A 27577-nucleotide genomic window follows, 5' to 3' on the forward strand; every position below is an offset into this window, starting at 1 on the left:
ATTATGGTATCCCTATTATGTTCAGGCCCCAGGGCATCGACACCGAATATAAAAAACATAATTCCCTACCTCTAAGCCCATATACATTTCCACCTGACTACCTAGGGCCTATTCATCTGCCCATGCCAATTGAAAGAACTCTTGGTAAATTTTCTCATTTTAAACTCGTACTGAACATTCCAGGGCTCTGTGTGATTTTGCTGCTTCCTGTCCCCTCCCCCAAGAGCAGAACTTTAGTTCTAAGATGTTATGCTTCCTGCTATCATGCTGTGTTTTTGTTCATCAAATGGTTCTTTTATAAACAGACTACCTCTGGGACGATACCTATTGACATTACTACTATCATGGGTATTGACCTCTTACTTATACAAATTGTAAACATTGCTGTATGTTCTTGTCTCCTTTGTAGCGATTGCTGGATTGGGACCTGGAGGCCTCCGGACCCCCCTCCTTCATCACGTCATCCTGCCCTGAGGACACACCTATGTTTTTCCATAACTGTAAGTCACCTATTACTACCTACACCTCAGACACCACAGGGGACACTTGCTAGGACACTACCTATTAGGTCGTGCCCTTTCCACCCTTACACTCTGTAGACATGACTCTTCCCCTTAAAATTATAGCGTGGAACGTAGGGGGCATCACATCCCCGGCAAAGAGAAGTAGGATTCTCCACCACTTACACTCACTGAAGGCTGACATTGCTATGCTCCAGGAGACAAAATTAACAGTCGAGGAACATGCAAAGTTAAAAATCAGATGGGTGGGACAGGTCCTCAGCTCCCCTACAGAGGGCAGGAAAAGAGGAGTTGCCATTCTAGTGCGAAAGGGTTTAGCGGCCTCATTGTCAGCAGTGAACATTGACAAAAAGGGACGATACATAGTCGCATCACTCCAGACCAATGCACATACATACACTCTCTGTAATGTTTATGGCCCTAATGAGCATGATCCCCCCTTTTGGACAAATTTATTGGCGATATTGGCCACACAGAGTGCCCCTTTAATAGTAGGAGGGGATTTTAATCTGGCTCAGGCTCTTCCGCTAGATAGGTTTAGAGATCCCTCAGCATCTGGCTCTTTCAAAACACACGTAATCCGCTACAAACGTGAAGTATCCTTGATTGGATCCTTCAAGGAGACTCTGAGTTTGCTAGATGTCTGGAGAGCAAGGAACCCGGATGAGAGGGATTTCACTTGCCTCTCAAAAACATACCATACTATGTCGCGTATTGATTATTTCCTAACTGCCTCAAGCATAATGCCACACATCTTATCTACTTATATTGGCCCAGTCACCTTATCAGATCACGCCCCAATCACCCTGATACTGCAACCACATTCCCCTAGACCACCAAACAGAACTTGGAGATTTCCTCTCCACCTATACAACAACATTGAGTTCCGTAGACACTTAAAGGCATCCTGGACGCATTATGCATCTGACAATGCTTGTCATTTGGATACGCCAGACTTGTTCTGGCACGCCTCAAAAGCGGTGATGAGAGGTCATATAACCTCCTTTGCAACACACCATAATAAGCAACTTACGAGGGTAGATGAGACTCTCCTTGCTCAACTTACTGAGGCTTACAATAACTACTTACATGCCCCCACGCCAACATCTAGGCAATCTTACTACGATCTCAAACAGACAAGGGATACTTTCTTAGCCCAACAAGACAACAAGGTCAATATTCACAGACAGGGTCGCTATTACCGACATGGTAACAGGGCTGGTAAACTGCTGGCCAAACTAGTTCATTCCTATAAACCCAAGTCCCAAATTCTAGCCATTAATTCTAAGGGTACCCTCACCGCCAACGAGATTATGACTGAATTTGTAGACTATTACACTTCCCTGTACTCTAAACAACCTATCCATATAGAAGCCAAGCGTGCATTTTGGGACGCAGTAAAACTCCCCACTCTTACAGAAGAGCAGTCTTCCCTGTTAAATTCTCCTATAAGTCCCCAGGAGGTTCTCAGGGCCATACGACAAAGCAAACTGGGTAAAGCAGCAGGCCCGGATGGGTTACCTGCAGAATATCTTAAGTTACTGGAGGAGGAATTAGCACCAATTCTCTCATCCTTGTATTCTGCTTACCTGGCGGGCACTGAACAACTAAATGATAGATTCTCTGAGGCTAATATCTGTCTCCTTTTGAAACCTGATAGAGATCCCACTCAGACTTCTTCATATCGCCCAATCTCCCTATTAAATGGGGACTATAAACTCCTAACAAAAATCTTAGCGGACAGGTTGGCAAAGGTTCTTCCACATATAGTTCATGCAGATCAAACGGGTTTTGTAAAGGGCAGATCCTCAGTTATTAACATTAGAAAGACTCTCGGCGTCGTGTCCCATTACTGGTACAACACACATACACAATCCTCATCCCAACTACCAGACGCATGCCTTCTAGCACTAGATGCTGAGAAGGCGTTTGACCGGATCGAGTGGGATCACTTACATACGTCACTGTCGCGCTTTGGTATGCAGGGTGACTTTCCCAGCTTTTTACAAAGATTATACTCAGCCCCTAAGGCCTCTCTTATAATCAATGGAGGGCTCTCTCCTTCCTTTACGCTACAACGGGGTACGAGACAGGGATGTCCCCTCTCCCCTCTCCTTTTCGATTTAGCAATCGAACCCCTGGCGTCCTACATCAGGCAACAATGCGCCGGCTTAGATATATGTGGCCAAAAGCAGCATCTATCACTTTACGCCGATGACCTACTGCTCTTTGTGGGTGATCCTGGTTCCAATTTACACCCCCTTCTGAAAGTTATCGATGATTTTGGCAAGTTTTCGGGGTACAAAATCAACATTGACAAATCGGAGGCCACCTGGTTGCAAAACTCCCGAAACATGACCCTAGCAGATTTTGGTCTTAAGACTACTCAGGGTAGTTTTAAATACTTAGGCATATGGATACATGTTAACCCACATATGTTATACTCTTTGAATCTCGCTGGGACTATAGGTGACATCAAGCAAATGCTGCTGAGTTGGATAAAACTCCCCCTCTCTCTTTCGGGTAGGGTACACCTTTTTAAAATGGTGGCCCTGCCCAAACTTCTTTATCCATTACAGTTGTTGCCTCTTCTCCTCACTCAAAAGGATGCGACATCTTTGCAAACTGCCATTGGAAACTTTGTCTGGCAGGGCAAAAAACATAGAATAGGCAGGACTCCCTTGTCAATGACAGTGGGAGGAGGAGGGCTCCGTCTTCCTAATATAATATGGTATAACTGGACGGCTCTCTCTAGATTTGCATTGGACTGGCTGGTAGGGAAAAACTATTATACTGTCCCTGACCTAGAGTCTAACATCATTAAACCACTGCATTTAGCTTATCTGCCTCATGCACATTTGAAATCTTTATCCCCGTTCATTCAAAACCATATATTGTTTAGGGATCCTCTAAGAGCCTGGACCAAGATTTGTAGACTCTGGGGTATACAACGTTCAGCTAGTAAATATCTTCCGATCCAGGGTAATTTGGACTTCCTCCCCGGGTACACCACGCAAGCATTTCAGACATGGCAACAATTACAACTCACACGACTGCATCAACTTTTCCGACCCCTGACTCTAGAAATACTACCCTTCCAAGACCTAAAATCACGTTATAACCTCCCGCACACACAGAAGTTTGCATATTTTCAGTGCCGACACTACGTATCCACCTTGATTTCAGAGGGACTCCTCTCTGTAGAAGCCTCCAATTTAGATACATTGAGTGCGCTGGCGAAGTTAGGCCCTCTGAGGCTGTCACATACATATAACTTGCTGATCCGTCACTCTAATGATCATGTGCTTCATGGCATGGTATCAAAGTGGTCCCATTTTGGGGAGCTAGAGATTGACCCGGTATTGATTACCACGAGTTTCGAGAGGGCACACCAAAGTACTATCTCTGCAAAATTGAGGGAATCACACCTGAAATTCTTACATCAAGCTTACATCACTCCTGGCCTAAGGGCTAAATGGGTTGGAGGAGCACTCAACTCCTGTAGTAAATGCCGCCTTGAATCTCCTGATTGGGTACACCTACTCTGGAGTTGCCCTAAAATACAAAAATTTTGGCAAAAAATTGCGTACTGGCTATCCAAATTAACTAAACAAACTGTGTCCCTCTCGGCACAACATGTGATCTTTCTGACACCTAGAGATCAGACATACAAGCACGACATTTTTTTAAATACCATACTCATGTTAGCTAAACAAATTATCCTGAGAGAGTGGACAGGGGACCGTAACTTACCTTTTTAACACCTACTTAAAACAATTCATGATCAGATGCTGATTGAGCAGGCAGATACTAGGGGGGACCCTGAGAAAAGAGTCAAGAGATTCCTCCTTAAATGGGAGGCTTATTTGCTGCACCTACCTGACATAGTAAGAGATAGGGTTCTGCTTCCTTTTAAAAATAGCCAATATGTTTTGAATGAAAACCTCAGAGGAAATTGGTGTCTATCCACGGATCAGGCCCGTGAGTGACCTGCATATCGAGGGAGGAGGGAACCCGGAGGTACTCTGGGTAAGTATGGCTGCTATATGTTATTTTTTCTTCCTTTCTTCTCTTTCTTTCATTCTTCTTTGTATGCTATTATCTTTCTTCCTTGCTCTTAGCTGATATGTTTCCTTTCTCGATTTCTCCTCTTTTTCTTTGGTTGATTGTAAAAAATGTTCTTAGAAAAAAGTTGAGTCCCAGGACGTACATGATGATCACATATACTTATTGTATTCCTTCGCTGGTATGCTTTGATATAACATGCTCTGAAAACTGTTTTGTTCTGCAGGTGAACACTTTGTCACACCTGCATTATTATGACTGCATTTATCATGTATGACTCGGATTCTTTTCTATAAATAAAGTTTAAAAAAAAAAAAAAAAAACTCCCTCCTTGTCCTATAAAACTCTATCCTCTAAAGCTAACTGCTCCCTCCTATAAAACTCCTTCATCCCTCCTCTAAAGCTCCCTGCTCCCTCTTATAAAACTCCCTCCTCTAAAGCTCTCTGCTCCCTCTTATAAAACTACCTCCTCCATCCTCTAAAGCTCAGTGCTCCCTCCTATAAAACTCCCTCCTCCCTCCTATAAAGCTCCCTACTCCCTCCTATACAACTCCCTCCTCTATCCTATAAAGCTCCCTGCTCCCTCCTATAAAACTCCATCATCTATCCTATAAAGCTCCCTACTCCCTCCTATAAAACTCCCTCCTCTAAAGCTCCATGCTCCCTACTATCAAACTCCCTCCTCTAAAGCTCCCTGCTCCCTCCTATAAAACTCCCTCCTATATCCAATAAAGCTCCCTGCTCCCTCCTATAAAACTCCACCCTCTAACCTATAAGGCTCCCTGCTCCCTCCTATAAAACTCCCAGCTCTTAAGATACCTGCTTCCTCCTATAAAACTCCATCCTCTAACCTATAAGGCTCCCTGCTCCCTCTTATAAAACTCCATCCTCTAACCTATAAGACTCCCTGCTCCCTCCTATAAAACTCTCTTCTCTATCCTATAAAACTCCCTGCTCCCTCCTATTAAACTCCCTCCTCTATCTTATACAGCTCCCTGCTCCCTCCTATAAAACTCCCTCCTATATCCAATAAAGCTCCCTGCTCCCTCCTATAAAACTCCCTCCTCTATCCTATAAAGCTCCCTGCTCCCTCCTATAAAACTCCCTCCTCTATCCTCTAAACCTCCCTGCTCTCTCCTATAAAACTCCCTCCTCCCTCCTTTAAAACTCCCTCCTCTATCTTCTACAGTTCCATGCTCCCTCCTATAAAACTCCCTCCTCTAAAGCTCCCTGCTCCCTCTTATAAAACTCCCTCCTCTATCTTCTAAAGCTCCATGCTCCCTCCTATAAAACTCCCTCCACTAAAGTTCCCTGCTGTCTAATATAAAACTCCCTCCTCTATCAATCTATAGCTCCCTGCTCCCTCCTATAAAACTCCCTCCTTTATCCTATAAAGCTCCCTACTCCCTCCTATAAAACTCCCTCCTCTATCCTATAAGGCTCCCTGCTCCCTCTTATACAACTCCCTCCTCTATCATATAAAGCTCCCTGCTCCCTACTATAAAACTCCCTCCTCTATCCTCTAAAGCTCCCTGCTCCCTTCTGTATAACTCCCTCCTCTATCCTATAAATCTCCCTGTTCCCTCCTGTAAAACTCCCTCCTCTATCCTATAAATCTCCCTGTTCCCTCCTGTAAAACTCCCTCCTCTATCCTATAAAGCTCCATGCTCCCTCCTATAAAACCCCCTCTTCTAAAGCTCCCTTCTACCTCCTATAAAACTCCCTCCTCTAAAGCTCCCTGCTCCCTTCTAAAAACTCCCTCCTTTATCCTATAAAGCTCCCTGCTCCCTCCTATAAAACTCCTTCCTCTAACCCATATGGCTCTCTGCTCCCTCCTATAAAACTCCCTCCTTTATCCTATAAAGCTCCCTGCTCCCTCCTATAAAACTCCCTCCTCTATCAAATAAAGCTCCCTGCTCCCTCTTATAAAACTCCCTCCTCTATCTTCTAAAGCTCCATGCTCCCTCCTATAAAACTCCCTCCACTAAAGTTCCCTGCTCTCTAATATAAAACTCCCTCCTCTATCAATCTATAGCTCCCTGCTCCCTCCTATAAAACTCCCTCCTTTATCCTATAAAGCTCCCTACTCCCTCCTATAAAACTCCCTCCTCTATCCTATAAGGCTCCCTGCTCCCTCTTATACAACTCCCTCCTCTATCATATAAAGCTCCCTGCTCCCTACTATAAAACTCCCTCCTCTATCCTCTAAAGCTCCCTGCTCCCTTCTGTATAACTCCCTCCTCTATCCTATAAATCTCCCTGTTCCCTCCTGTAAAACTCCCTCCTCTATCCTATAAAGCTCCATGCTCCCTCCTATAAAACCCCCTCTTCTAAAGCTCCCTTCTACCTCCTATAAAACTCCCTCCTCTAAAGCTCCCTGCTCCCTTCTAAAAACTCCCTCCTTTATCCTATAAAGCTCCCTGCTCCCTCCTATAAAACTCCTTCCTCTAACCCATATGGCTCCCTGCTCCCTCCTATAAAACTCCCTCCTTTATCCTATAAAGCTCCCTGCTCAATCCTATAAAACTCCCTCCTCTATCAAATAAAGCTCCCTGCTCCCTCCTATAAAACTCCCTCCTCTATCAAATAAAGCTCCCTGCTCCCTCCTATAAAACTCCCTCCTCTATCCTATAAAGCTCCCTGCTTCCTCCTATAAAACTCCCTCCTCTATCATATAAAGCTCCCTTCTCCCTCCTATAAAACTCCCTCCTCTATCCTATAAAGCTCCCTCCTATAAAGCACCCTCCTCTATCCTCTAAAGCTCCCTGCTCCCTCCTATAAAACTCCCTTCTCTATCCTATAAAGCTCCCTGCTCCTTCTAATAAAACTACCTACACTATCCTATAAAGCTACCTGCTCCCTCCTTTTAAACACCCTCCTCTAAAGCTCCCTGCTTCCTCCTATAAAACTCCCTCCTCTATCCTATAAAGCTCCCTCCTATAAAACTCCCGCCTCATCCTTTAAAATTCAATTATCACTCCTGTAAAACTCCCTCCAGTAAAACTAAATCCTTTCTGCTTTCTCATCCCTGCTCCATGCTGCCACCTCCCTCCTCCATGCTGCCTCATCCCTGCTACCTCCTCTGTCCCCTACTGCTGACTCCTCCCTCTTCCATGCTTTAAATAAAGTTCTACTTTATTTCTATAATCTATTTTTTTTGTTCTCTTTGTAATACTTTGAATAGAATAGGTAGGATTAAAAGCTGCAGATTAAATGCCTATAGTCATTGGCTTTCAGATAGATCCCAGTAGTGCATTACTGCTGCTTCAACAAAGGCTATCAATAGAATGACGCAAATTAGATAATAGAAGTAAATTGGAAAGTTGTTTAAAATTGTATGTTCTATCTGACTTATGTAAGAAGAATATGGGATTTGAAGCCCCTTTATAGAATAACATGTATTGCCTGTTTTTCAGTTGAAGAATTTTCTTGTCAACCGAAACTGGTTCCACATAGGTCTTAGTTGGAATGTAACCACTTTGGGAAACATGTAAGGAGGGGTTTATGGCTGGGGAGATTGTGTAATCGGGAATTACTTTTAAGGGGTGGACATTTAGTTGATAAAACGGTGTGCTGTGGTGGGAGGGTTTTGGGTGGTGGGATGAGTAAGTATTTGTGGTTGGCATCAGATAGTGGAACCAATAAAGTATAGTTAGTGTTAAGTATAGTAAGTGGTAGGGGTGCAATAAGGGTTAAAGTAGTTACAGTGGTTGAGGTTAGTGTTAATTCTAGGTTTGGGCCTGTGGTTAGTGCTAACCTTAGCAATGATCCCAGTGAGGGGTAATTGCAAATGTAGATGTTAGGGTTAAATGCATTTAATGATCACTTTTTTGCTTTTACAGACCCGCAAATTATGAGTGGTCAGTAAACAACAGAGACTGAATTGTGATCCTCTCGGAAAAATGTTGCAGCTATTTCATATACCTAAGATTCAGCCCATAGACTCCTGCAGTATTCTACATATTGAAATTGGTGTGGTACTATAACCCATCATAAAGCACTTGATTAAAGGGAAAGTCTAGTCAAAATGAAACTTTCATGAATTAGATAGGGCATGCAATTTTAAACAACTCTCCAATTTACTTTTATGATACATTTTTTGTTCTCTTGGTATTCTTAGTCGAAAGCTAAACCTAGCAGGCTCATATGTTCATTTCTAAGCCCTTGAATGCCGCCTCTTATCTCAAGGCATTTTGACAGTTCTTCACAGCTAGAGGGCATTAGTTCACATGTGCCATATAAATAAAATTGTGCTCATGCACGTGGAGTTAACTAGGAGTCAGCACTGACTGGCTAAAATGCAAGTCTATCAAGATAACTGAAATAAGTGGCAGTCTGCAGAGGCTTAGATACAAGGTAACCACAGAAGTAAAAAGTATATTAATATAACCGTGTTGATTATGCAAAACTGGGGAATGGGTAATAAAGGAATTATCTATCTTTTTAAACAATAAACAATCTGGAGTAGACTGCCCCTTTAAGTGTATTAAAAACACCTTGTGATGTTCATTATTTTTTATGTTGCCAACTATTTCTGTAATTTCAGACTTGAAGTAATGAGTAATGAACCATTATAAACAAAGTTCAAGAATCTTTTCAAGAAAGTATATTCCTGCAAAACAATGACAATTCTGCTAACAAAATATTTTGCTATCAAGAGCTTAATTGCTTATTAGAAAAAAAGATGCTGGGTTTCCCTTTAACTTCACAGTGATTGTAAACAAGTAAAAAAAATGAATTTAGACAAATTTCCCCTTAACATCAACAAAACAGCATTAATGCATTTACCTACTACAGGTAGCCTTGGGTTTACGCTGGGGTTGTGTTCCTGAAGGAATAGTTGTAAAAAAATCAATGTAAAATGAACCCAGTTATATAATGTAAATCAATGGGAAGTGAATGAGTTAATTGTTAATGCTGTAAATGTAAAACAGATTGTGAGACATGTCGCTATCCATTAATAAGGCAGTGGGGAGTTCTGTTTATCAGGGTTTTTTTTAACATGTACACAGACATACACTTCCTGTTAGCTTCCATATCAAAAAGGCCAGCATGGAAAAACTTTTTTAATTTGTTACTACTCTTTTATGTGCATGATAGCAATTTGTTTACACTTCACTCTACTAAGGTTAAAAGTGGAGCGTTATTTAACGCTTATTTAACGCTCCTGCTCAAGCGTTAACTGTGCTAGAAGTAAGCTTTTTGTGAGCTTTGGCTTGTGCTCGAATTACAAGTAGAAAGTAAACTGTTTTCGCTCGTGCGCTAACCTGTCAAGTGTAAAAAGCTGAACTTACAATATCGTGCACGCTATAACCTATTCTCCAATAAAAGTCGTGGAGCAAAAAAAAGTGAAAAAATAAAACCTGACCGCCAACTCGCACGGAAACCTAATCACATATTCTCACGTGCGCTAACCCGACATGAAAATATGAATATTTCACATTCCAGTGTTCTTCACATAGCAGAATATGTTCTATCCATTCATAAATACATATTTCTATATATGATGATATTTTGGTACAATATATATCTATACCTATATATATATATATATATATATATATATATATATATATACATAATTATATACAGGTATAGATATATACAGATAACTGTTAGCGCTCCACTCGTAATCTGGCCCTAAGAAAGCAAATGAATGACAAACTACTCACACGTGTTATACACGGTATTACAGTGCTGTACTGTAAATGTAGGTGGCAAAAAAAAACTTCTGCAAATCTTTCATTTTCAGCTAAGAAGCCTGTGGAACAACTTCCTCAATAGTGGTCACGTGATCACTTGGAACAGGTGCTACTGTGAAATGGAGCCAACTGAAACGTCGCAAACCAAGGTCTACCTGTACTGCACAATTCAACATACATTGCATATTAAAATAAAATGATTCGTTTTTAACCTTACATACGTCACATACAACACTGACCACATACCTTACTGCTTCGAAGCAAGCTCCTTGCCATACATAGTAACTGCCGTTCTCCAACAGAGAAATTATTGCCATTTTCTGTCACTTCTGCCTGCAGCTTGCCGTTTAGTTGAGTAACCTTGATATAGTAAAATAAAAAATAATGTAATTTGCACACCTGTTATAAAGCAAACAATTATTATTTACAATGAAAGCTGGGTCCCCAAGATACCTGATTTCCCCATTTACTAGACTATAGATATAATACAAATACAGGGAGTGCAGAATTATTAGGCAAATGAGTATTTTGACCACATCATCCTCTTTATGCATGTTGTCTTACTCCAAGCTGTATAGGCTCGAAAGCCTACTACCAATTAAGCATATTAGGTGATGTGCATCTCTGTAATGAGAAGGGGTGTGGTCTAATGACATCAACACCCTATATCAGGTGTGCATAATTATTAGGCAACTTCCTTTCCTTTGGCAAAATGGGTCAAAAGAAGTACTTGACAGGCTCAGAAAAGTAAAAAATAGTGAGATATCTTGCAGAGGGATGCAGCACTCTTAAAATTGCAAAGCTTCTGAAGCGTGATCATCGAACAATCAAGCGTTTCATTCAAAATAGTCAACAGGGTTGCAAGAAGCGTGTGGAAAAACCAAGGCGCAAAATAACTGCCCATGAACTGAGAAAAGTCAAGCGTGCAGCTGCCAAGATGCCACTTGCCACCAGTTTGGCCATATTTCAGAGCTGCAACATCACTGGAGTGCCCAAAAGCACAAGTGTGCAATACTCAGAGACATGGCCAAGGTAAGAAAGGCTGAAAGACGACCACCACTGAACAAGACACACAAGCTGAAACGTCAAGACTGGGCCAAGAAATATCTCAAGACTGATTTTTCTAAGGTTTTATGGACTGATGAAATGAGAGTGAGTCTTGATGGCCAGATGGATGGGCCCGTGGCTGGATTGGTAAAGGGCAGAGAGCTCCAATCCGACTCAGACGCCAGCAAGGTGGAGGTGGAGTACTGGTTTGGGCTGGTATCATCAAAGATGAGCTTGTGGGGCCTTTTCGGGTTGAGGATGGAGTCAAGCTCAACTCCCAGTCCTACTGCCAGTTTCTGGAAGACACCTTCTTCAAGCAGTGGTACAGGAAGAAGTCTGCATCCTTCAAGAAAAACATGATTTTCATGCAGGACAATGCTCCATCACACGCATCCAAGTACTCCACAGCGTGGCTGGCAAGAAAGGGTATAAAAGAAGAAAATCTAATGACATGGCCTCCTTGTTCACCTGATCTGAACCCCATTGAGAACCTGTGGTCCATCATCAAATGTGAGATTTACAAGGAGGGAAAACAGTACACCTCTCTGAACAGTGTCTGGGAGGCTGTGGTTGCTGCTGCACGCAATGTTGATGGTGAACAGATCAAAACACTGACAGAATCCATGGATGGCAGGCTTTTGAGTGTCCTTGCAAAGAAAGGTGCCTATATTGGTCACTGATTTGTTTTTGTTTTGTTTTTGAATGTCAGAAATGTATATTTGTGAATGTTGAGAAGTTATATTGGTTTCACTGGTAAAAATAAATAATTGAAATGGGTATATATTTGTTTTTTGTTAAGTTGCCTAATAATTATGCACAGTAATAGTCACCTGCACACACAGATATCCCCCTAAAATAGCTATAACTAAAAACAAACTAAAAACTACTTCCAAAACTATTCAGCTTTGATATTAATGAGTTTTTTGGGTTCATTGAGAACATGGTTGTTGTTCAATAATAAAATTAATCCTCAAAAATACAACTTGCCTAATAATTCTGCACTCCCTGTATGTTTGAGGCGCTAGTACTTTGTTGTATTTACTATATAAATATTAATAAAATATTACCTTGTGAAATGTATTAAAGGCACTCTAGTACCATGAGTTTTATCTACTAGTAGCAAGAGTGATGAATTCAAGTAACACATTCTACCAATTCATATATATTTGCTGTTTACATTTTTTAACTTAAAAGGACATGAAACCCAATTTTTTTCTTTCAGGATTCAGATAGAGCATACCATTTTAAACAACTTTCCATTTTGCTTCTATCTAATTTGCTCAGTTTTCTTGGTATCCTTTGCTGAAAAGGATAGCTAGGTAGGATCAGAAGCTGGGAGCTTGCTGCTGATTGGTGACTGCACATATATATTGATTATTATTGGCTTACTGATGTGTACAGCTAACTCCCAGTAGTGTATTGTTGTTCCTTCAATAAATGTTACCAAGAAAATGAATACAAATTGATAGAAGTAAATTAGTAATGTGTTTAAAAATATTTGAATGTCTGAAACATAAAAGAAAAATGTTGGGTTTCATGACCTTTAAAATACACCACCGTTTTTAACCTTGATAGGGCAGTCCATTATCACACTGAAAGCTGAAGAGTACCAGTCACTGATAGTGGGATTGACTATAGACCACATTACATTATGTTCACATGCTAAAAATAATACCTCAAAATGAAATAAGATTATAATTACAATTGTAGCTAAAATCAGATAGGAATAAAGTTACTGTTAATTAATTTAATGTAAATGTTTATACCAATCACATTTACAAAACAATTTGACACACATATGCATGCTTACTTATCTAAAGAGGAGGTGTGTTTTTCTGCTCAGTGGTGCTGAGTGCCACAAAAAATACATTTAGAGGGCAAGATGTGGCGCTTGGACCATAGTTTGAGTGATCATTAATTACAGTTATTTCAATAAATAAAGTAAAGTAAATTAGTTCAGTGTATTGCAGTTATTGAATATTGAAAAATGTTTATTTTCCTATCTCTTAACACTGAAAACAATTAACCAAACCTACACTAAAATCTACTGCACAATGAAATAAAATTTGGCATATATTATAATGTTATTTTTTTAGGAAAAGCAGAGTATTGTGGGTCCCAGAGTAATTGTAGCCTGGAAAGCAGTTAGTACTTGCAGCAGAGCTGTTATCTATAGTATATCTATCTATTTATCTATCTATCTATATATATACATATGAATACAGAAAGAGAATCACTCTCTCAGGAATGAACAACAGCTCAGTAGCTTGTTCTATGGTGATTTACCAGTTTTTGTTCCAAGGATCTAGTACCAGGTTTTCATTAATATTGCATAACCAAAATTTGTCATGCACCATGCAAAGATGGCTGCTGTGGTTAAACCAAGTAACGTAAAATAAAAAAAAACTGGTGGTTTTGCAATACCAATATATAGAGGTAATTAATTAAAAAAATTGGGAAAATTAAAAATTGTCAAACAACCAATTTAACAATTATTAGACTATTTGAGATGGATAGACCCATTTCACAATGTCCATCACCCGTACTTAAACCCCTTTAAAGGACTATTAAATATAGTAGACTCAAATAATTTTAAAATAAAAAGACAATACTATAACACTTTGAAATTCAAACAGTTTAATTTTTCTGACAAATTTCAAAGTTTCCTCTGATTTTCTAGTCCCTGTATCACATGACATTCATTGGCCAATAAAAGATGTGTATATGTGCTGTGAACCCTTTGCTTTTTAGTAACGGATACCGAGAGAATGAAGTAAATTTGATAATGGAAATAATTGGGAAAGATTTATATAAATATATATATATATTTTACCAAAAATGGAATGTGAAATATTCATATTTTATGTCGGGTTAGTGCAGTTGGTTAAATGTGATCGGGTTGCGTGTGAGTGAGGGTGAAGTGTATGGGGGAATATGTTAACGTGGTCGCGATATTCCAACTTTGGCTTTTTGCACGTGTTGGGTAAGCGCTCGTGCGAAAACATTTACTTTCAACTTGTAATATGTGCGATACCTGACATGCGCAAAAAACTTCTAGCGGAGTTAACGCACAAGGAGAAGCGCTAATTTGCGTTCCACTTGTCATCTAGCCTAAAGAAGGCTATGCTATTTCTAGGAGTCCTGTCATATTTAGATATCTTTGGATTGTAATCATTAATTTTGTAATTAAATGTTTCCTTTATTTCTTGAGCTATATACAGAGAGGACAAAATGGAAAATGTAGATTTTGTATGTTAAAATTTAATTAAGCAGTGATGTCAAGAAAAGAGTATGAGTCTCTAGTATTGGGTAGCTTTCATTGTGTTACCAATATCTTCTCAGAAGATTTTATTTGGGAATGTCTGGGCTGTAAACAAATTCTGATATTATTACTCAGAGACTACTTTTAGAAGTCAGTGATGAGTATAGGTTACAACGTTCCTTTAAATGTGCAGTGTCATTAATACTTACATGCTGCTTCATATGAGTTTTTTCTAAGGCTTTCCAGACCTCCTCATCAGAACACTGATTCATTGGATCCAAATTTGACCTAAAATATGAAGCAATTATAAAGGCATATGCAAAACATTGTTTCTACATTTTTCTACTTTCCAAATCATAACTATAATCTTGACTTAGGTGTCTAGTTGTTAAATGATGCAGATGTGACAAACAAATGGTTATGATAAGATGTGTTATTTTGACAGTAACATTCCCTCGGAGTACACAATATCAATTTTGAACCCTCCTTTTAGGTCAATAAAATTTAATATAAATCAGTGGGTCTTTAGCAAGCATATGATGTGTAGGCAATAGAAAAAAAATGACCAAATACATTTTTAAATACATTGCATTGTTTTTTAAAAACAACAAATCTAACTTAGTTATCATCATATAAGAATGTTAAAAAATAAAAGATTTTATAACTTCATCTTTGACCTTATACACATTGTTAAGTGGATAGTTAGAATATTAAACTGTTCTGTTTCTATTGATTTTGGAAGTTGACTGTAGAAGCAATTTTCGTGTCCTACTTCCTTAATACTGTTCACTACAGTAATAAATAATAAGAGGTTTTACAAGGCATTCGTGTCTGTTAACACCCATATTATTGGCTTGAACATATTTGCAGTAGTTCAGAATCTTGAATTCAGGCGGCTTGTAAAGGTAGGAATATCTATATTGGTCTTTCCCACTTCATGTATACGCTCTGCTTCATTATACAAGATTTGACTAGTTAAATACAGACATTCTAGTCCATATTAAACTTTCATGATTCAGATAGGGCATTTAATTTAAAACAAATTTCCAATTTACTTTTATCATCAAATTTGCTTTGCTCTCTGGGTATTTTTTGTGAAAAGTTAAACCTAGATAGGCTCATATGCTAATTTGTGAGCCATTGAACTGCCTCTTATCTTAGTGAATTTTGACAGTTTTTCACAGTTATAAAATCTTAGTTTAGGTATGTCATATAGATAACATTGTGTTCACTCCTGTGGAGTTATTTATGAGTTAGCACTGACTGGCTAAAATGCATGTCTGTCAAAAGAACTGAGATAAGGAGGCAATCTGTAGAGGCTTATATACAAGGTAATCACTAGGGATGGACAAATGTGCTAAAAGTGTAATTTGTTTGGTAGAATGAATAGTCCTGTGCACATTCATTTTGGACAATCTAATGTTTATAAGAATGAAAATCCATTAAAATTCGTTAATCGAATGTTACTTTAGTTTTCGAATGTTCACAATTCGATCGAATATCCACATTTAAAATTTCAAATGTAACATTTAATTTAATAAATACTATCCAGAAGTTCAACAGTTCATGTGGTAGGGAATTTAGTAAATTGATACATAATAGATACAAATATATAAATTCAAATGTTTCTATATTGAATATTGCATAATTTAAATATTGCATTTAAAGATAGCATAAGAAATACTATTACAAATATATCAATTCAAGGTTTTTTTTATTCAAATATTGTATAATTCAAATCCAATATTACTTTTAAAGAAAGCATTAGATTACATTTGAAACGAACAAACAAATGTGTTAAAATTTGTTTCATTTTTCGAATTTTGCAAAACATTCGCCCATCCCTAGTAATCCCAGAGGTAAAAAGTGTATTCATATAACAGTGTTGGTTATGCAAAACTAGGGAAAGGGTAATACAAGGATTATTTATGTTTTTAAACAATAACAATTCTGAAGTAGACTGTCCCTTTAATCAAAGGGAAAACTTATCTGCCTGTATGACAGCTGTGGCACAGGAAATGTTTATATTAAAGGGATATGAAACCCTAAATTGTTATTTCATGATTCAGATAAAGCATGCAATTTTAAACAACTTTCTAATTTACTTCTATTGTCAATTTTTCTTTGTTCTCTTTGTATCTTTTGTTGAAAAGCAGCGACATATGCTTAGGAGCCGGCCCTTTTCTGGAGCACTATATTGCAGCAGTTTTTCAAGAATGTTATCCATTTGCAAGAGCGCTAGATGGCAGCACTATTTCCTGCCACGTAGTGCTCAAGATGCCTACCTAGGTATCTCTACAACACAGGATATCATGGGAACAAAGCAAATATAAAACTTTTTAAAAATGGTATGCGCTGTGTGAATTATAAAAGAAACATTTTTGGGTTTCATATCCCTTTAATAGAAAAAAGTCTAAGACATCCACACTACCCTCCACCAATTAAAACGGGTGCTTTAAAGGGTTAGAATACCTAACAACCTTAAAGGGTACAGTAAAATATTCTCTTCTTTATTGTGTTCCCAATGAGCCATTTACCTGCTGGAATGTTTTCACTTTTATCAATTGTACCTTTAGTTTTATTTTGTGGTATCTCCACTTATAATGAAAATGTCAGTACTTGAACATTTTTATTGTTTTAAATGATAGAAAAACCCTTTATTTACCCATTCCCCAGTTTTGCATAACCAACACTGTTATATTAACCCCTTAAGGACCAGCGACGTACCCTGTATGTCGCTGGCCTTTTTTTGGCACGTGATTTTTTTATAGCGCGGTCTTGCCACCAGCATTGAGACTGCTCTATTCCACAAAGCCTGCTGGAGGGAGGGCATTAATAGCGTGTTCTTGCTAGACTTGTGCTATTATGTCCTGAAAAAATCCTTAACAACCAGTGACATACAGGGTACATTGTGGTCATTAAGGGGTTAATATACGTTTAGCTCTATTATTACCAATATATAAGCCCCTGCAGACTGCCTCTTACCTCAGTGCTTTTTACAATCTTTCATTTTAGTCAGTTAGTGCTGGTTCTTGTATAACCATCATCATTCTTCATGGATGTGAGCACAATGTTATCTATGTGGCACATATGAACTAGCACTGTCTGGCTGTTGTGCAAGATTTTAAAAGTTAATAAAAAGCACTAAGGTAAGGGGTGGCCTGCAGGGGCTTAGAAACAGGCAAACTTATTACATTAATATTACAACGTTGGTTATGCAAATCTATGGAATGGGTAGTAAAGGTGTTATCTAACTTTTTAAACAATAAAACAATCAAGTATACTGCCCCTCGTAATGGCTATATTAAAGGGCCACTGTAAGTAAATATTTTCTATGCCTGTTACTAACTAACTACCCCAAATACGCTTTTTATCAATAGCATTTCATTAACATATCTCTACCGTATATCAGAAATCTTGTCTGCAAATGTAATTGTTTTCCAAACCCACTCCGTGGGTATCCTTTGCTCTGTACCAATCCGTTTACAATACCTAGGTTTCAAAATGGCGCTTTAAACACAAAGTTATTGGTTTAAGAATTTTGAACATGCAGTGCTGAAAATAGTGGGCAGGATAATGTGACATCATCGGCGAATAAAAGATATAACTTTTAGAACGTTATGAAACTTCGTTTTGGAGAAAATATAGGTCAGTAGGTTTTAATTAATGTTTATTAACTTTAATATGTTAGTTGTTTAGCTTAAAAATTATAACAGAAAGTAATCCTTTAAAGCTATGTACACACGAAGCTGAAGAAGAATTTATACTCCTTGTGGTGAGATATTTGTACTAAAATGTTCATTTTCAATTGGTCTTGTTTTTGTATAATTAGACAGAGATAAGGTAATTAGGCCACTGTTTATATATAGAAAAAAGATAAGGATGCCTACTCTCCCTGTAAACTTTCCCATACAATTTATACTCTGCAGTTGGTATAACAACAGGACAGGAAGCTTTCTTTCATGATTCAGATAGCACATACCATAAAATGGGCATTATTACTATTTATAAAATGTTTCCAGTTTACCTCTATTTTCAAAATTCTCTCAGTATTCCAGTGAAGCAATGACAAGAAGCATGTATGCGCTGCCACCAGCTAGTAGCTAGTTCCCAGTAGTGCATTGCTGCTCCAGAGAATACCTAGGTATTATTTTCAACTAAGGATACCAAATGAACAAATTAAATAAGATAATAGAGGTAAATTGGAAAGTTGTTTAAAAAGAATGCTCTGACTGAATCATGAACGTATAATTTTGATTATTATTTGCTTACTGGTTGACAAAGATACTTTCTTCAGCTATAAAAAAAAAAAAGTACCTTCGTCAGCACAAAAAACTGTGGTACATTTTAATATTCTCCTTTTTAAGTTTAGAATTTGAACTATTACATCAATGTCCTTTTAATGAATTATTACAGAAACAACAGCCATGCTAATTATACATATACTTACCGCACACTTCCTACAAACAGAACTGGTTCTTGGGGAATAACAGAAAGTTTTCTTCTTAAATCATTGAGACCAATCGCATTAATGCAGATGTTATCAATAGTAATGGAACCTCCAGCTAACTCAACTAATCTAAATAAAGCCACTCCCAGGGACGATTTACCTATATAAAAATAAGTTTAAAATAAATGTGAACGTGTGTTATTTTAAGATAAGACAAAATATCATAAAAAAGGCAAAATACTTGGGAAAAGCAGCAGTAGATGGTGACTAGTTATTCATTGCTTTTGTTTTACATTAGTCTGAAATTTTGACCAATAGTTAAAGGATTCAGCGCCATTTTAATGTGGTGCTATGGTGCATCACTAGAACGCAATCCATAGCTCTCCCATTTTTACTTCCATATTACAAATGGAAAGTAAACTGTTGGATAGGGCGGCCGTGCTAAATCCTTCACCTTATAGACTTATATGGGGGAGTGCTATAAAACCCAGGTCCTGGCTTTTGCTCAAGCACAAGTCATAACTCACTAATTATAATTTGAGCTAACATTTTCTGGTTCATTTCTATAACCACTGACTTGTAATATCAGATTTGCACTATACTTAGCACAGGGTTGTCATATGTGTTGCACACCCTGTACTATTCATAGGGCTCCACTTGTAATCTAGGCTATAGCTTTTAAAACTTGTACAAAACTAACATACAAACATCTGAATATTTTATATATTTGTATATTTTGACAACTGTTATACATATATTCACTCAGAATTGTATATGTACTCAAAATTGTATATATTTACTTCACATTTTATGAACTTGTTGACTGCGTATCATCAATTTTAAATCAATTAGTCATCATTGTTTACTTTTGCTTAGGCCATTTATCTTTTGAATATGTGAAGGTCTTTGAAAGGTATGACAATGCAATCGGTATCAAAATTGGATTAATACAATATATAATATTGTACAAAAAATGTACAGAATTGTAGAATTACAATATATAGGCACCGATAATGATTGAGGTTTCACATAGATGGAGAGTCATGAAATACAATTGTAATATAGAATAGCACTATACTGAGGGACATGGGTAGGATGCGGTTATACTGTATTCTTAGTGACATAAATGATCGGTAGTGGAATATTATGATTTGCATAAATCCAAGTTTTTCAGAGTTTTGTTACATTAGCCACTAGGTAAGTAATGTCTCTTCAATTTTATTGACACATTTAATAGCCAATAGAAAATCACTTGGCTACCAATAACATTCAATGTCATTTACTACATTGATTGATGGCATTGACAACCAATGGTTATTAATATTATCTCAACAATGAAAACCCAAGGGTTGGACTAAATGCTAAACATAGGAAAACTGCAGCATCGATTACCCCTCTAATGCAAGTGACCGTGACAGGGATCTTCCTTATTTTAATTTACATAGATGGCTGCAGAAATCCATCTGTTTCCTTCGTGGTAAACTGCTATTTTTTTTTTTAATGTTTAATGACATTTAACAAAAGTTAAGTTTTATTTGTAGTAGATATTAGATTACGATTAGCATTCTGTGCAAGCTGCATATTTTTTTGCCTCTATCTAGTGGCTCAGAAATTTTTATCTCTTGGCGTTTACTGTTTACTTTTATGGTACTTATCTAAATATTTGTTTTAATTTTTAATATTGTTTTGATGTTTAATTTTACCATATATAAATAAAATATAAATAATAGTAAGAGAAGGTTCATGTAGAAAAATCATTACGTACCCGACCCTGTTCTCCCAATTATTCCAATTTTTTCTTGTGGTTCAATCCTGAATGAAACATTTTTTAGTACTAAAGGTAGTTTTTCACGATAACGCATTTCAACATTTTCAAAGACGATTGTTCCTTTTTGAGGCCAATCCTTGGGAGGATTATTTTCCTTTATGTGGAGAGGTGCTTCAGGTTCCAAGGTCTGGAAAAAAAAATGACTAAGATTTGTACTAGAATATTTAGCAATAAAAAAATAGCAGCTCATTACCTTTTATTTAATACACATATGCATTACTGCTTCTCCATATTCAGCATGTCTTGATCATACAAACTCATTACCGTAGATACTCGAGTATAACGCAAGAATTTTGTGACAAAAAATAAGATACAAATAGGAGGGGTTGCGGTATATTCGAGACATTTCATTTAATCTGATGTGCACTAAACATGTCCCACACCAGTAATGCTCTCTTGCGGCGCAGATTATCTTTATTTATATTTTGTGTCTAAGCAACATGAAATGAGCTGCTTGAGCAGCAATGTGTGTCCCCGACTGACAGTTGTTTTTCCATTAATGGCTTTTTCAGTTGAATTATGTGGCGTGCTTGTTTACTGTACATATTGTCAGCTTGAGCAGCACTGTTTGGGTTTTTTATATTGGGAAAAGCCCTTTAAATTATTTTATTTGGCAAGCTTTTTCTGTGGGGCGCACTACCGTTCTGTCAGTACTCTTTCTGCTGCTTGTCAGCACACAGTGTGTCATGCTGGGGGTGCACTCTTGCAGATTCAACATGGTCCGGAGTTTTGGCAGCTCACCACAATGCTAAATTGGTGAACAGGGGGTGAGTACCCTTAACTTCAGATGCTGAAGAGGTTCCAAGTATTATATTTCATTGTTTTATTCTAACTCAGCCTTAGTTTGACTAATATAGCTGAGGTGTCCACACACTGCTGAGGGCTATTTATTCACATATAAACTGATATGGTAGTGTTTGTTATTACTCAGTACTCAATTACTATAGCTTTGTATTATTTTATATTGCCCCTCGCGTTATATTCGCGTCTTGAACTTTTCTCCATTTCCATAATAAATTTCTATCTTTTGTGTTATACTCGGGTAGCGTTATACTCGAGTATCTACGGTACTGCATTACAATAAATCAAAATATAATTGACATTATCATTATATATATATATTGTAAAGAAGAACTAACAGCACCAAACCTTATTTATATATACAATAATTTACCTACATCACTCTGTTTTTATTCATCTCCAGAGTGATGGTGCAGTTAATAGAAACATTAAAATATAAAATTGGAAGAAGTTGGAAATCACTAAAACAGTAACTTCCTAAGTCTATTATTGCCTGCACTGGTAATTTTTATTAATTAAAGACCCTAGAGGATTGACACCCCCTGAACAAAGTGACAAAGAAAGATCGTTCTCACCAAAATGGATTCTAAAGTGTAACCTCAAAAGGATATTCCCAAAAATCCATACATCTAAGATATGTGATTATGCATAATAGTGCAATCATCATAAATAACCAAAAATGTAAAAATAATAATAAAACATAAAACTTAAAGACTCTGAGCAAGGTGCGTCATGCAGCCCTAGTGACCGGTCACTGAATACAAAAAGACTCCCTAGAATAAAAAATGGTAGTAAGTCCTTTATGCACTTATCCATCCAGGTATAAATGTCCCTTTATCAAGGTAATTGTAAAGCCCTGATGTTCACAATATCCTTTTTTTATCCCAAATTGTGAGCTAAGTCAACATGACTACCGTGTAATTAACCCCTGGTGTCTGAGGGAGCGAGTCAATCTTCTTGTATCTGTGTATATAAAAGTTTGGAGACTTGCTCCTATATCCTCTTCCCTCTGAATTACTTTACCGACAATCAACAGCAGACAGCATATCCTAGTATTGTTCTGAGCCTATATTTATGTGAGTTGTTAGCGGTTCCATATACCCCTTTATTGACACTCCAAGGTCAATAACTACTACTACTTTGTACCTTCAAAACAGGCGTCCGGTCCTCTGGGGGAAATCCTGCATTTAAAACATACTACAACAGATTGGACCACACAAAATAGATAACTTGTGTGTCCAAAAGGGAGGTGCGCCCACTCTAACAACCTTTCTTAAATTAATACTAAAAGATGAGGTATTATAATTGATAAAATAATAAAACAATATATACGTTGTGTAAAAATTGAAATATCGGAATATTAAAATGTCTGAATATCTATATATCTCTATAGAGCAACAAATAAATATATGCACAAATATAGGTTAATAAACCATTAAACTTTCACAGCATCTATATGTTCAATATAAAAAAGTCTCTCAACAGTGGACCATCAGAACGATGATTAGGCAGCTCTCTCCACAGATGGATGGAAATAATAGCACATGTCCTGAAAGACAAAAAAGTAAGAGCGCTCTTGGTGCAGCAAGTTCTAAAAGGATAGGACCGATATCAACATTAACGATTCAGTACTCACAAAGGAGATTGCACATCCAGTGCAATAGTAAGCAAGCCGAAGCTTCAGAGCCGCTAGGCTGACTCCCCAGTGGCGATTTAAAACATACTCACTAACTTAGCTCTCAGTAACAAGGAGTCAGCTGTGGTTCCTGTGAGTCCTGCAGGGTTAATCACGGTGTCTGAAGTTCCGCTCACTTGAATTCAGCTGGGTACTAGGAGCAGCATGTACAACACTGGGGGTTAGCTGTTATCCCCCAAATGCTCAAAAAGACCGATACGCGCGTTTCACCCTGCACTGTCTGTGATTCGTGGGCTTCATCTGGCGTGTATTTTCCTTTAGATGTACGCCATGTATTTACTTACTAATTTGACACACCCACTTTTGTGAATAACTTTATCTAACACCTTGCTTGCTACAATGTATACAAATCAATCACCATATTTTGCTTTGCTACAAATTAATGCCGTTTAGATATCATATTATTTGAAATACATTTGTAAACTATCTCTCAATACTAAGGAATATGTTAAAGAATTATTTATATATAAACAATAATAATAGTAAAAAATATATATATAATAAAAATAATACCAATACTTTTGTGGCTGTGATGAGTAATTATATATTAGTGCCTAAATATATAATTAAAAAGAAATATGGATATTTATACTTTATTGCATTTATTTATGAAGGACATTTAAAATGTTATCTTGTGGTGTTATTTAATTTTTTTTATAAAAAGGGGCCATAGTTTATTTCTTCATTCAATCCATAAGGGGTTAATGATTTTAAATTGAAAATCCATCTACATTCTTTTTGTAGTAATGTTTGATCCACATTTCCCCCTCTACGTTGGAAATTAATTTTCTCTAATCCCATACATTTTAATTCTTCACCATTACTTTCATGGAAAATTTTAAAGTGACGTGCCATCCTGCTTGTCTTTAGTTCATTGTTTATATCTCTTTTGTGTTCCTTTATTCTTTCTTTCAACTCTCTATAGGTTTTTCCTATGTAATACATTGGGCATTTACAGTAAACAATATATACAATGTCCTCACTTCTGCAATTTATGTTGCCTATTATTTTATGTTGATTGCCCAATTTGTCACAAAATAAACTACCTATTTGCATATTTTTGCAAACTGAACACTTTCTACATTTTTCATTTCCATCAGGTTTAATTCTCTTATTTAACCAATTGCTTCCTTTTACTTTTGTAAAGTGACTTTTGGTTAATTTTTCTTTCAAGTTAGGGGCCTTTTTAGCTATCTCCAACTATTTGTTTTATATCATAGTCCAAAGTTAAAACTTTCCAGTGTTTTTGAATAATAGCTCTAATTTCATTCCATTTGTTCTTATATGGAATGGAAAAAGTACTAATGGACTAATGAATCTAACATTTTTTTTCAGAATTTTTTTTCCTTTTTCATATACAATAATTCATCTCTGTTTTTTATTTTAGCTGATTTATAAGCTTCTTTTAAAATATTTCTGGAGCAGCCTCTTTCTTCAAACCTTATTTTTAACTGTTCATCTTCTGCATTGAACTGTGTTGTGTCTAAACAATTCCGTCTATGACATAAATATTGTCCTTTCGGTATATTATTAATTAATAATTTTGGAAGATAGCTACTGGCTAATAATAGAGAATTGCCTGCTGTAGGTTATCTATAAGTGCAGGTTTCTATTTTATTATTGGTGACCTGAATTTTTAAATCAAGAAATTCTATCTCTGTTTCACTCCAAGTATAAGTGAATTTAAAATTCAATTCATTCTTGTTTAGATTGGTCATAAAAGTTTTTAATTCAGAAATTGTGCCATCCCATAATACCAAAATATTGTCTATAAAACGAAGCCAGAGGTCTATATGATTATTTTCATCCATATTGTATATTACATCTCTTTCCCACTTCCCTAGATATAGACAGGCATATGTGGGAGCACAGCTAGTGCCCATGGCTGTGCCCAACTTTTGATTATAACATTTCTCATCAAAAACAAAAGAATTATGTGTTAATACAAATTCCAAAAGTCTCACTACAGTGTCAGTGTGTTCAGCATATGTTTTTTTCCCCCCTTTGCTCCAGAAAATATTTTGCTGCTTCTATCACCTGTTTATGGGGGATAGAAGAATATAAAGATTCTACATCAATAGCTACTAAAATAATATGGCTTTTTACTCCAATATCATTTAGTTTTTTAAGAGTATCTTGGGTGTCTTTTATATAAGATGGAAGAGTAATGAGAAATGGTCTCAAACAGTAATCTACATAGATAGATATTTTTTTCCATTAGACCTCCTTGGCCTGATATATTTAGGCCTTCCTGGAGGTGGAATTTTGTTTTTATTATGTTACTTGGGAATTGTATAAAATGTTGCAATTTTTGGATACTTCACAGTTAGAAAATCTAATTGTCGTTTATTTAGCAAGCCTTTATCAAAAGCTTCTTTCAAAATTTGATCCAATTCATTTTTATATTCCTCTGTTGGATTTCTTTTAAGCAATTGATATTGTTTAGTATCTAACAGTTGTCTCTTACATTCAAATTCATAATCTACAGTATTGAGGATTACTACATGTCCTCCCTTGTCTGAGGATTTCATGGTGATACTTTTATCTTGTCTTAATATTGGTAATGCTTTTCTTTGTTTTACATTAAGGTTATCCATATGACCTGTTGTTATATCTAATTCCTTAATATCCTGTTCTACTAATTTTACAAAGTTATTTACACTTTGTACTGTAGAAAGAGCTGGCATCAATTTTGAATTGTTTATAAGGTTTGTATGCCCAATATAACTGCTTTCTGAATCATTTCCATCTCCATTACTTAAATCCTGCAGATCTTGTAACATTAGTCTATCATTTATATCTAGTACTGTGTCTGTAATTTTATCTTTTAGGGTTTTATTCAAAATTAACTTTCTTGCAAATAGATGCAGGCCCTTGTTTACTGTAAATGTGTCAATATTGTTCACTGGGGAAAAATTTAGTCCCTTAGATAATAATTAAATTTCATCCTTTGTTAAGGTTCTATCTGACAAATTTACAACTTCTAAAGAAGATTTTAAGGTGGGGGTTGTTGTTGTTGTTGATTCCTTAAGGGGTAACTATTTATTTCCCCCATATTTAGATTTGTATTTCCTCCCCCCTCTCCTCATTTTCTTTTTCCTGTCCTCCTCCGGTTCTGAAAACCCCTTCCATTATATCTTCCTCTTATAGTTGTATTAAAGCTTTTGCCTTCTGATTGCTCTGATTCTGAACTACTTGTTAATTTGAGTGAATAGTCATATACCTTGCTTTCCTGATAATTCCCCCAATCTCTCTGGAACTTTCTTTTCTATCTATATTTTATTGTTTCATGTATTCTTCTTACTTCAAGTTTAGTCACATCCATTAATCTAGTGTGTTCCTCCTTAGTTTCCCATTGTTTAATGTCCTTTTCTAATTGATATCTCTTCCTTAACTCTTTTATGTCTCAATTTGTTCTCTTCTAACATTAAATTCATCCATGTTAGAAAGCATTTATTTGCTGGCTCCTCCCATATATTGTGTATATATAAATAAGGTTTAGTGCTGTTAGTTCTTCTTTACAATTAATCCTTTTTATCCAATTTAAATCAGATTTTTCTAACTAACAAGCACAATCCTACTTTCTTGGTTGGATAGAGACCTCCTGGCCAGAAAGAAGGAATTTATTGAAAATTAGTAACAACAAAAGTTTATATAAAAATAGCAGTATTTAATGAGTCAGAATGGGATTTTGATATGAAAGATACTTTCTCCATTCCTACAAAAAATGGAGAAGGCACAAAACAAACTAATTCTCCTTCAACCAATAATATATATAGATGTTTTAAGGATTATAAAAATAAATTGTTAAAAGAACAAAAACTAAAATGGGAAATATCCAGCTTAGAAAAATATATAGAGGTTTAAATGATACCGAGGGGTCTAAGAATTAAGAAGAAACCAGGTGCCAATTTAAATGATCCCTTAACTAAATACTTTAAAACAAAATGGGAGGAGTAAGCAAATAAATGTTCTCTAACATGGTTGAATTTAATGTTAGAAGAGAACAAATTGAGACATAAAAGAGTTAAGGAAGAGTTAGATCAATTAGAAAAGGACATTAAACAATAGGAAACTAAGGAGGAACACACTAGATTAATGGATTTGACTAAACTTGAAGTAAGAAGAATACATGAAACAATAAAATATAGATAGAAAAGAAAGTTCCAGAGAGATTGGGGGAATTATCAGGAAGGCAAGATATA

General features: G+C 36.7%; 1 protein-coding gene across 1 annotated transcript in view; it reads right to left on the bottom strand.

The window, feature by feature from the left end:
- Nucleotides 1-27577, bottom strand: part of LOC128654044 (ATP-binding cassette sub-family C member 5) — a 432957-nt gene that overhangs the window by 29034 nt on the left and 376346 nt on the right. The window contains exons 24-27 of the mRNA XM_053707695.1: nt 20813-21002; nt 19048-19207; nt 14807-14885; nt 10535-10648 (exon numbers count right to left, since the gene is read on the bottom strand). Of these exons, the coding sequence (XP_053563670.1) occupies nt 10535-10648; nt 14807-14885; nt 19048-19207; nt 20813-21002 (543 nt within the window). The remainder of the gene's footprint in view (nt 1-10534; nt 10649-14806; nt 14886-19047; nt 19208-20812; nt 21003-27577) is intronic.

The sequence above is a fragment of the Bombina bombina genome, chromosome 3 (assembly GCF_027579735.1).
Source record: "Bombina bombina isolate aBomBom1 chromosome 3, aBomBom1.pri, whole genome shotgun sequence".
NCBI lineage: Eukaryota > Metazoa > Chordata > Amphibia > Anura > Bombinatoridae > Bombina > Bombina bombina.